Source organism: Bufo gargarizans, chromosome 4 (genome assembly GCF_014858855.1).
Source record: "Bufo gargarizans isolate SCDJY-AF-19 chromosome 4, ASM1485885v1, whole genome shotgun sequence".
In the NCBI taxonomy this organism is placed as follows: Eukaryota; Metazoa; Chordata; class Amphibia; order Anura; family Bufonidae; genus Bufo; species Bufo gargarizans.
The window spans coordinates 215,986,681-215,999,331 of NC_058083.1; the positions used below are offsets into that span (position 1 = coordinate 215,986,681).

The 12,651-nt window shown below is 41.1% G+C and overlaps 1 protein-coding gene across 5 annotated transcripts in view; it reads left to right on the plus strand.

Annotated features, from left to right (window-relative positions):
- CCDC150 (coiled-coil domain containing 150) overlaps positions 1-12,651 on the plus strand; it is a 96,606-nt gene that overhangs the window by 23,383 nt on the left and 60,572 nt on the right. For all 5 annotated transcript variants that reach the window (XM_044291859.1, XM_044291862.1, XM_044291860.1 and 2 more), the window contains 4 exons: positions 701-808; positions 915-1,039; positions 8,688-8,865; positions 9,978-10,046. In XM_044291859.1, coding sequence (XP_044147794.1) covers positions 701-808; positions 915-1,039; positions 8,688-8,865; positions 9,978-10,046 — 480 coding nt within the window. The remainder of the gene's footprint in view (positions 1-700; positions 809-914; positions 1,040-8,687; positions 8,866-9,977; positions 10,047-12,651) is intronic.

The window sequence follows — 12,651 nt, forward strand, 5'->3', positions numbered from 1 at the left end:
CTGCAATAAACTGTTTCCTCTATGGAAAAGATGAAGTCATGACTCGAGAGCCCAAAATAGTCTACTTTCACACTCGCGTTTTGGCTTTCCGTTTGGGAGATCCGTTCAGGGCTCTCACAAGCGATCCAAAACGGATCAGTTTTCATTCTAATGCATTCTGAATGGAAAAGGATCCGCTCAGAATGCATCAGTTCAGTCTCTATTCCGCTTCGGAGACGGACACTAAAACGCTGCTTGCAGCGTTTTGGTGTCCGTCTGATGAAACTGAGCCAAACGGATCCGTTCTGACACACAATGTAAGTCAATGGAGATGGATCCGTTTTCTATTGCACAATAGAAAATGGATCCGTCCTCCATTGACTTTCAATGGTGTTCAAGACGGATCCGTCTTGGCTAAGTTAAAGATAATACAAACGGTTCCGTTATGAACGGATGCAGACGGTTGTATTATCTGAACGGATCCGTCCATGCGAGTGTGAAAGTATCTGCATTTATAATGGATTATATGGGTTTTCCCAGTATTTTAATATGGAAGGCCTATCCTCCAGTATTACTTGTAGTAATAGGCCATATTGATTGCTTAAATTAGGTTGCATTTGTTTTACACTCTAAAATAGATTTCAACATATCAATAGTGGATATCTGAGAAATAACTGTCTTACCCCTCAGAGATACTGACTATTCACTCTGTATTCTGCAGTGTTTAAATCAGCAGTTGGAGAATCAATGCTCAGAACTTACTGACACTGTGCAGAGACTGACCGACCAAAACCTCCATCTGGTGGCCCTACACCAGCAGGAACTCAAGGTACCCCCAAACACTGGATTCTTATTATTGGATTCTTATTACTTATTTGCTCTTGTTGGTACCACTGTGCCAGAGGTGTCTATAATTATGTTTTTCCTATTTCCAGGTAGCACAGGACACTATGGCAAAAAAACTGCAAGAACAGGAAGCCGTGATGACTGTTGTCCAGACGAGCCTGGGTGGGGAAGTGCAGAAAATGCTAAGTGGGCGAACACAGCTGGAGAGAGAACTGTAAGTTACTCCCCTCTACATTATTAACATTGAGAGTAATAAGTAAAATGAACGCCAAGATTAATTTTTTTTTTTTTACCATAGCAACCAGTAAGATTCACTGCAAACATTAATTTGCTAAATTAGGTTTGGAAAATATTTTTTTCCCCATTTGTTAACACACCTCTTTGTAATTGCACCATTACATCTTACTGACATGGTGCTAAAGAGTTAAGTTCACTTAGGCTCACTTTCAAATTACTTTTTCAAACTGTATGACTGAATAAGTTTACTTGAACGCTTGCGTTTTTGCCTGATCCGACATGGATCAGCAAGAATGTATCCGTTCTGATAATACAACCACCTGCATCCGTTATGAACGGATCCGGTTGTTGCGTCTTTTAAAATAGCAATGTCGGATTGAAATTCAATGGGGGACGGATCCATTTTCTATTGTCAGAGAAAACTCATACGTTCCCATTGACTTGCATTGTGGGTCATGCCGGATCCGTTTTACTCCGCATCCCATGACTAAAAGAAAACCACAGCTTGCTGCGGTTTGCTCTCCGGTATGGGAACGCAACCAAATTCCGTTCGGTTCACTTCCGTTTTGGCCCCATTGACAATGAATGGGGACAAAACCGAAGCGTTTTTCTCCGTTATTGAGATACTATGACAGATCTCAATACCGGAAAATGAAAACGCTTGTGTGAAAGTAGCCTAATCTGGACTGCCACCTACATGATATGTGGTGTGGACCACACCTTATGACAGTTGTTTGGTTGTGTAGTCTGGACCGCCCCATATATTACTGGTTGTATGGTTTGAACCGCACCATGATAGTTGTTTGGTTGTGTAGTCCAGGCCACACTACAACTGTTAACCTACAAAAAGGCAGCTCTGTCAACTAAGACAGCTATAGTGACCACTTGTACCACATCCAGAGTAAACTAAAAACCAAACAAGTGGAATGTTATATCAAAAATTGTCATTTATTATAAAATGTAAAAAATGGAGAACAACGGGATGTAATACAGTACACGGAGAAGCACAGGGTGGGTCAACTCAAAAGAGCCACCATGGAACTGCGCAGAGTAATGCACAGATAGGTACGATCAAAAGGTAAGGCTAAAGCTAAGACTCTGGGGAACCAAAGAAGTGTCACATATAATAGTCTCCCCAATAGGGGTATGGTACACAAGGCACCACAGATAAATTGTAGTAAACCCAAAGTCATAGCTAGCATACGCTGATTAGTATAGGCGTCACAATCAGCCCAATATGATAATGAAAAAATCACTAGGCTGGGATCAGAATAATACAGTTAGTATACGCCTAAATGCATGAGACCCGGTGTGGACACATACAGGGGTACCCCACACACAATCAAAACCGTGCTAAATACGAACCGTACCTGAAGACATGGTGGCAAATTGAATGACAAGCCCTGGGCGCGGGACCTCGACGCGCGTTTCACCTCACGGCTTCGTCTTTTGAGTTGACCCACCCTGTGCTTCTCCGTGTACTGTATTACATCCCGTTGTTCTCCATTTTTTACATTTTATAATAAATGACAATTTTTGATATAACATTCCACTTGTTTGGTTTTTAGTTCACACTACAACTGTCTCTGCAACAGTTGTTTCTAGTAGGAACCAAACTGAAGTTTTGGGAGCAATGTTGATCTCTATGGAGTTTAATGAGGTGTCAGAATTAGCTCTTTCCTGTGCTTCTATTCTACAGAGACTGACAGCGCATATCTATCTTACAGTCTTATGCTGCCCATACACATTCAATAGCTGTCGGCCAAACAATCTTTGACCAACAGCTATCTCTTTTGTCTCCCTCCTGGCTATATATATATATATATATATATATATATATATATGTACTGTAAAGGCGAGCAGCACTCCAACACGTAGGAAAGCTTATTCACCCATATGGTGTAGCGACGTTTCGGCTCTATAACAGAGCCTTTCTCAAGCAAAGTAACAAGCTTGTTCACTTTCTCCTGTTACTTTGCTTGAGAAAAGCTCTGGTATAGAGCCGAAACGTCGCTACACCATATAGGTGAATAAACTTTCTTTTTTTTCACTTTATTACGTGTTGGAGTGCTGCTTGCCTTTACAGTTTTTATATTGGGTAAGCTTGTCCCCATTGAGCGTGCACCCGGTTTTGATTAGTAATTTTTCTATTTATGTCCATGCTGCCTTTTGCATATATATATATATATATATATATATATATATATATAATATATAGTAACGAAACTTGGACAGCACTCCAAAGATATAAAAAACTTGAAAAGTTTATTTGCCCATGTGGTACAGTGCAGCGACGTTTCGGCTCATCCATAGAGCCTTTCTCAAGCAAAAAATACAACTGACTTATGGCCTATATATAGCCAAACCAATTAATCAATCACATAAATACATTAGTGATGTTTATGATAAATACAGGATAAAAACATATAAAAAAATGCCTAAATTACATAAAAACAAGTGATTTTGTAGTTCCGTCATACTGGAAACATAATATCAGTGAATCAAAATGCATAATATCCTTAATAAACAATTAGTGTCAACACATGCGTGTACTTGATTATTCCAGGTGATATAGACCAAAGTGATGACATGATGATCAGGGACAGGAGAGAGGAATAATATATGTTCATACCGACCAGGTGTGACGGAGACCTCGTGTACCTAGGAGCCAAAATCTCGGCGTACTACACATCCTGATGCGCTTGCGCCAGGTTGCGTCAAACATTCATACAGGAAATGGTCACCCAAACCGACGCTGGAGTGTGCGCACTCCAGTATTGCACACACTGTGGCCATCTTTGAAATGGTATCAGTAATCCAACATAATGGCGCATGCGCACCTGTAAGATGCTACGTAAACGCCATCTTGGAATAGGCATATCGTCCTATGCACCTCTGTTATAGAGGTAAAAATACATGTTGCGGTGTATCCTGAGACACGGGGAGGTGACTTCTTGTCAAAGAAGCCAAACCTCAACTATTGAGGACCAATATTAAATATGCATTCATTATGCTGATACTGAGCGCACATCATATAAAGTCCAAGAACCAGTTTCCGCACTAAGCAAGAGGGTTCTCCTCATATTGACCGGGCTATATAAACTGTATATCTATATGACATTGGCGCAACCATGGTACCATAAAAAAAAAACATAAATATGAATAAAAATGTACACGTAGGTCACAGTATTCATCTGGTAGATACATATCCAGACATCCTCCAAATTGCCATCCCGGATCATCACGGCATCTACAAGTAAGAAAAAATGAATAAAATATTTGCCCAAAATGGTCTTTACAAATCACCTTATACATGCGAGGTAATACGAACGCATTAACCAGAGTTATGAGGGCAAATCAAACCCTTCATCTAAATACCCCCGGATTATATTCGACATTAAGACCATAAGGTTTAAGACAATTAAGTGTATATATCCAGTGCATCTCCCTTTTCTTCAATAGCAGCGTTCTATCGCCACCCCTCCTAGGTAGCGGGACATGGTCAATTATCCAAAATTTTAAATCTTTTTCTAAATGGTTCAGAATCAGTGAAGTGTTTGGGAACAGGTAAGTCGCGTTGTTTTTTACAGATAGATAGTCGGTGATAACATTATATTTCAGAATCGGTTACTATCAGACTGATTTACCCCATATTTAATAAGATTCAGCCCTTAGCAACCAGTCTGCATAAAACTGCAATCTCACTATTCAGTTAAGATGGCCACCACTGCCCTCACCCTGAGGCTAATCCTGCCTGCCCTCACTAGCCAGTAACAATAGCCCCCCAAAAGTGTCAGTAACCACAGCCCTCCCCCTAAAGGGTTAATCTCCTGCAGAACAAAGCGGTCCTCTTACCACACGTTGCTTTCATTTATACACTGAGCAGATGGCAGATCTCCCTTCTCTGGTCTGCGCTGCTCCAACTCTGCATTGTCCAGCTCTGCTGAGTGAGGGAGCGTCTGCCAAGCGCAGGTACAGGGAGAAGTGCACACAGCCCAGGCACTGTTATCAACTGCTGGGGAGGACCTGGCTTTAATCATTTACTTACATTCCCTGGCTGTCTGTAATCTGACCTTGCAGGCTGCGTGCTTCTGCGTCCTCCGTCCTTCAACACATAGACTGTCCATGCCTAGCAACCTGATTTTAAGCACAGGTAAAAATAGGCAGTACAGGGAACAAAAATGTGGAATTAAGGGGTAATTGAATACACAGTGAAAATTTGAAATAGGGCCACCAAGGTGATATTAATCACCACAATCCAATACTCCAAAAAAATAATAATATGACAGTTATACTTTAACCGAGTCTTCAAGTCTGTAGAGGTCTCGCCCACATATAGCAGCTTGCAGGGACATTTTAGTATGTAAATAACAAAGTTGGAGTCGCATGTAAGGTGAAAGCGAATTTGGTATACTGCACCCATATCAGGGTGTATGAACCTTTTGCCCTTGCAAATGTGGCGACAATTAACACAACACAGGCAAGGGAAACTTCCCAAGCCTAGCTGTGTCAATGTAGTTTGTATGATTCTGTTTTTTGGACCAACATCGGCCATTGTCAATTGATCACACAGATTTCGCGATCTGCGGTACGAGAACAGTGGAGGGGATTTGAATTCCGTGATGTTGCTGAAACACCCACTCAATGTACCCCAATGGTGTCTAAAGATCTGATTAATATCCTTACTATAGTCTGTGTACGTTGAAATAAACAGAATCCTAGTATGTATTTGTCTGGATTGTTTATTAGTCAGTGTGTCCTTCCTCTAAATATTACGTACTTTCTCCTTTTGTGTTTGTAATAGGCTATGTGGATACCCTCTTTTTTTAAATTTATCAGCCATTACCTCCAATGTGTTGTCAAGTGTACTCGATTCAGAGACTATACGTTTTGCCCTGAAGATCTGTGAGAAAGGGAGATGTTTAACCATACTCCTGGGATGACTGCTGTCAAAACATAGAATCGTATTTTTATCCGTAGGTTTGGTGTACAAATGAGTATGTAATCTCCTATCCTGATATCTCACAGTGGTGTCCAAAAATTGTATCTCAAAATCGGAATGCACCAAAGTAAATTGTAGGTCATTGTTCACACCATTAAGTGTGGTGTGAAACTCCATCAATTGAGACTCATCACCCGTCCATATGAGGAAGATGTCGTCGATATATCGCCACCACCTCAGAACATGTCTGAAGTGGTGGGACAGATAGACGACATCCTCCTCAAACATTTTCATGAAAATATTAGTGACCCCCATCGCGACACCTCGTATCTGTTTGTAATATATATTCTGGAATAAAAAATAATTATGTCTCAGGATAATATCAAGTAATCTGATAATAAATTCACTTGCTGGTGTAGAGAGTGTGGACATATCTATGTGTATCCATAGTAAAAACAGCCCCTCCTTTATCAGCTGGTTTCACTGTAAGGAGGGATTCCATTCCTTAGTTGATCCAATGCCTCTACCTCTAATTTAGTAAGATTAGGATGCTTAAATTCCGTACTGTCATATGTAGATTTCAAAGCTAGAATGTCAGATTTAACAGCAGACATATGCATCAATAGCTGGTTCATTAACAATTGGTATGAACCGACTCTTGATGGATAAGTTAAACATCTTCAAAGATAGTTCACTTGACTGTGGAGTCTCAACTCTTAATTTGTTGTTGAACCAAACCTTAAGTTTTATATTACGAAAAAATGCATTTAGATCAGAGTCTAAATCAAACCAATTCATCAAAGCATTAGGACGAAAGGAAAGTCCTTTGCTGAGGACACTCACTTGTGCTGGTGTAAGAATCCTGGAGGACAAGTTGACCACTGTCATTTCTTCCTGGATGCCTGGGGTTTGTTGACTGCTGTACGTATTTTGTTGTTCCTCAATTTTCCGGGTTCTTCGATATCTGCGACCACCCCGTCTGGTCCGGAGTCGTCTCTGGACGTTTTGTTGGACCTGTTGCCTAAAAAAGGAACCCGTTTAGATGTAGACGGCTGGACATTCCTTTTCCACTTTCTGACATCCCTTTGATTTTAGTTACTAAATTTTTGGGGTTATTAGCCTATACCCTGGGACATAACACCCATCCGTAAATGGGACATAACACCCATCCGTAAATCATATAGTCGGTGCTGCCATATATATATATATATATATATATATATATATATATATATATATATATATATATATAATAGTGACACAGTGAGGGGAATGGTCTGGGAAAACAGGGATTTTCCTCCCAGTGTGTGCTGCTGGGCTGATTTACAGCCAGATGAGGTCAAATACCGGACTGGATTTTAATTGCCGGTCCGGGTTTTTGGCAGCACCTGGCTGTCCATAAATAGGCAGCTTGGCTCAGCAGCAGGATCTCTGTGTAGGTATCTGAGACTTGGTGCCAGGTTTGAGGGCTGAGACCCATGGGCCGGGGAAACAGGCCCCCTAAAGCCTGCCGTGGACTGCTGGAGGCAGAACTGACATCAAGGTGACTTATCTTATATGAACTTTCTAATTTGTGTGAAGTAACACCAAGATGTACTTTCCATTGTGTGAAGTAAACACCAAGACTTCAAAGTAACGCATTGTTTTGTGCATTTTCTTCAAGAGTGAATAAAATCTAATAACAAGGACAGGTGCACTCTGCAATCTTCTTACAGTATTATTGATGAGTATGGAGTTACAGTGTAACACACAAAGATGTGTTATGTTAGACATATTACAGATAGAGACTTATACACACATAACAATAATTACAATTACTTCACCAATCCTATACAACAGACAACTCCTTAAACCTAACACTACATATTTACCACACAGGCCTTTTTAGGCCTCTCCACCAGTCTCCTCTCCTGTCCCCTTCCCTTTCCCTTTCCTTCTCTCCCTTCCAAGTTCTCCCCCCCCCAGCTTCTCCTCCAGCTTCCTTTACCCCCAAAGCATGGATCTTTTATTCCTTGAAAGTTATCAATACTCCCCTCCTTGCCATCGCCCCATATGGATTATCTGAGACTCTGTGGGCCTTCCCAGAAACTGAATCTTGGTCAACCAGTTATTTTACCATTTTTATGACTCTGCTCTTATTCACACATTTTGGGTGCCAATCAGCATATGTAAGAGATACAGGATCCTACAAGACCATTATCTGTGAGAATCAGAGTAAGACAAGGAGCTAGATACATACTAATACTGATACATACTAATGAAGTATATCCAGCATTCACCCATACAGTGACTTACCCGTCTTCTCTGTCTGATTCACTCAAGTAAATCCCTCATAATCTATACAATATAATGCGATATAATGCATATATTAGTTCAAAAACCTGTATTTCTTACAATCTGGCATGGAAGAATCGTGAGCTCCCCACACACATTAGTGTGTCGGCCGAACCAGCCATTCTTGGTGGTTTCGGCTTACAAAATTATAATGTGTGTGGCCAGCTTAACAAAGGTAGGAGTTCGAGAGTTCAGACCCTGTCTGATTGACGGATAGAAAAAACAAGAAAAAATGGGTTGCTGTGTATTTTTCAATTTTTAAAGTCTTCTTTGAATTTCAGAATTTTTTGTAAGTTCTATTGCAGAATACATTAGTAGTCTTCAGTAACCATTGCTGTGTAATTTACAGGGAATCGCTCCGCACTGAGCACAGTAAGTGTAAGGAAAGAGCCGCACATCTAGAGCAGAAAACCTCTGTGCAAGTGGAAATGCAAGAGAACACCATTGCTTGTCTGAGATCTGATCTGAACTCTGCCCTTCAGGATAAGGCAGAATTAGAAAATGAAAAGTTACTGCTACAGGATGAGGTATCAGACCGTCGAATCTCTCTTCGCATTTCTTAATTGTTGTTATTTAGGAGACATTACACAAAACATCTTATGCAGACATTTATCATTTTTATCTTATTTCCAAATGATGATATATTCTACAGCTCATTTTTGTCCCTGTCCCAAGTTGTGGTTCATAATCTACGTTTTGATTTGTCAGAAGCACATATGCACACAATGGGGGAGATATATCAAGACTGGTGTCTCCTACACAATTCTTGAATTCCTGTGCGCTGCAGTGAGACGCACCTGCCAGCTAGGGGCTGGTGTAAAATATTGTAAATCTGGCAGGCAGTGGAGGCTCCGCCCCTCCTTCTAAGCCCTGCCCATTTTTTTTTGCAAGTTTAGAAAAGTAGCGAGAAGCTCAAAGAAACTCAAATTATGGCACAGATATGGTGTGCGCTTTTGGGGCATAGGACTTAACTGCAGTTCTTTTGTACTCATGATCTATTCTCTGGATAGAACATTAGTATCTGATCAGCGAGGGTCCGACACCCTGGACCCCCGCCGATCAGCTGTTTGAGAAGGCAGCCGCGATGGCAGCACGCCGCGGCCTTCTCTCAGTTTCCCTCAGGCCCAGTGACGTCACGACTAGTATTCCTGGCCTGGCCCTGGCCGCACCCAGGCCAGTGTCACTGGTCATGACATCACTGGGCCTGCGGTAAACAGCGAGAAGGCCACGGCGCTACTGCCATCGCCGCTGCCTTCTCAAACGGCTGATCGGTAGGGGTCCCAGGTGTCGGACCCTTGCCGATCAGATGCTGATCATCTTTCCAGAGGATAGGTCATCAGTTTAAAAGAACTGCAGAACCCCTTTAATAAATCTCCCCTAATTACTTTGAACAAACAGCCAGTAACTCTTAAAGGGGTTGTTCAGCTCAGGATAGGCCATCACTCGCTGATTGGCAGTGGTCCGACACCCCACATCCCTCTGATCAGCACCAGAACCACACACCACCCATCCAAATAGTGAAAATGCAGGAAACTGTCCATGGGACTGCATGTCTGTATTAGTAATATGTGTTGATACCTGCTATATGTTCATTGTGCTGTACACAATTGTTAGATATATTAACCTTTGCTTTATGCAGCTTTATAAGACTCTTGATGATTTATTGGCGAAAAAACAAAACTTGGAAGTTCAGATGACTGAAAACAAGGTAATTTCTACACTTATCTGCCTTATAAATGAATTTGCTAACAATTTGTCCATGAATCAAAATGCAGAATTACTTGTTGAAAATAAAGGGGGAGATTTATCAAAACTGGTGCAAAGGAAAACTGTCTTAGTTACCCATAGCAGACAATCGGATTCCTATTATTTTACTACTTTTGCACAACACCTAAAAATCATTTGTTTTTGCATTGCCATATTCTGAGAGCCGCCATTTTCCTGCCAGTGGTGTTATTCCACCATATAATATGCATAATTTTTTTTTTCTGTAAGAAAGCATTTCTTGTTTTCTACCTGCCTTTCGGTATTCTGTCAACAGGCAGCCTTTTAGACATGTTGTAAACAATGTCCAGCTCACCTGCTGCCTCTATCCCTTGTATCGACTTCCCTGATGCACGGAGACCTTGGTAAGACCGTGAAATAGTAGAAATAAAGCGATTTAATCCAGCATCGAAGTTAGAAAATATTGTGGGTTCCTTTATTCGGTGTAGTACAGATCCATACAGTGACAGCATCACCTCAGTGTTCCAAAAGAACGTCTCCGCGTTTCGAACAAACATGTTCTTAGTCGTGACTGATCAGATATACAACTGGCCATGTCTTTATACGCTAGTCGCAACCTGTCCTCCCATATCCAGGCGCTAACTAGAAGGAGCTGATTGTGGCACACCCAAGGCAGAGGAATAGAAAAAACTGAAATTAACATTAGTGCAAATTAAATATCTATAAAAACCAAGTGGGTGCACTTAAAATGTATACTATTCAGGTTCCTGGGTCTAAGTCAGGAATAGCAAAATAAGCCAATCTCAAGAAAAATTTAGTGATAAGCGAGATATTGGTAAAAAAATAAATTCCTGAAAAAAACGCATGGACTGAATAGTAGTTTACAATGTTAAAAACAGAAAAAATGCAAATGAAACATGGCGAAAGTATCCTCATACCTGCTAATCTGGATGTTAGCAGCTTTATGAATGCCTGTTACTAGAGCTTCATTGTAAGTTAAAATAAAGATGCGCTGATTTAAAGTAAACCATCCGCACGCATAGCAACGAATCGGCGATTATTCGATAACTGGATTCGTCGACAGCGAATCCCGTTATCGAATATTATAAAGTCGATTAATCGTTGCAGCCCTAGTAATATTACATGTCTGCCCCGCGGGTCCATGCCTCGTTTAATGCATGACAATATCCTGGTGGCCTTAGAAGCAGCTGATTGACATTGTGTGCTGTAATTTTATCTACCGTTCACAAGGACACCCAAATCCCTCTCTATAAGTGACTCTCCCAGTGCTACATCACCTAGGACATATGAAGCACATATTACTACCAAGATGCATAATTTTACATTTGTCCACATTGAACCTTATTTGCCAAGTTGATGCCCAATCACTCAGAGTGTTAAAGCCAGCCTGTAGTTCATGGACATCTTCCATAGACTGTACAGTACTACACAGCTTAGTGTCATCTGCAAAAATAGATATGGTTCTATTAATCTCATCCTCAATATCGTTAATAAATAAATTAAATAATAAAGGGCCCCAGCACTGAACCTTGGGGTACACCACTTATAACCTGGGACCATTCTGAATAGGAATCATTGACTTCTTACAGTCAGGATGGATTCGTATCCAAATTGGTTGAGAGTGCCTTTCACATGGAAGAGTGGGCCCAGAGAATGCCAGATATAGATTTTTTTAGACCCGATAATCGGTGAACTTTCAGGCCGATAGCCGATAATTTATAGCGATATTTTATAAATTATAATATATATTACCATATATTAGTTGGTAGTCACTGAGGTGGTGGAAATTTGCATTTGGCACTAGTATATTATAAATGTACGGTAAATTATAAATTAATAAAGCCCTTAGGTGGTAGTCAATTTATAATTTACATTTATAATATACTAGTGCCAAATGCCAATTTCCACACCATCCCCCCCCTTCTCACTGACTTTAATTAACCCCTATCAGACCTCAGATCAAACTTTAATTAACCCCTATCAGACCTCAGATCAAACTTTAATTAACCCCTATCAGACCTCAGATCAGACTTTAATTAACCCCTATAAGACCTCAGATCAGACTTTAATTAACCCCTATCAGACCTCAGATCAGACTTTAATTAACCCCTATCAGACCTCAGATCAGACTTTAATTAACCCCTATCAGACCTCAGATCAGACTTTATTTAACCTCTATCAGACCTCAGATGAATAAAATAAAAAACTCCTCACCTCTCCTGCACCGCGGCTCCTCTTCATCTCCGGGTCCGGTGTCGCGCTCCCCTGTGTTCTCCGGTCACCTGACAGCGTGCAGCATCAGGTCATAGTGTGCGCACTACATCCTGACACTGTACAGGGTCAGGACAGTCCAGCGCGGGCCCCATAAAAGAAGACCAGGGAGGGTGAGTATCGGAAGCGCTTGCTGCGCTTCTCCCCCGTTCCCAGCATCCGATGCATACTAGTGAGCGCTTCCATAAGCGCTCACTAGTATTCGCTTTATACACATTATCGGCATATCTGCAAGGTTAGATGCAGATACTGATAATGTGCAAAATCCTTAATATCGGCCGATAATATCGGTACTT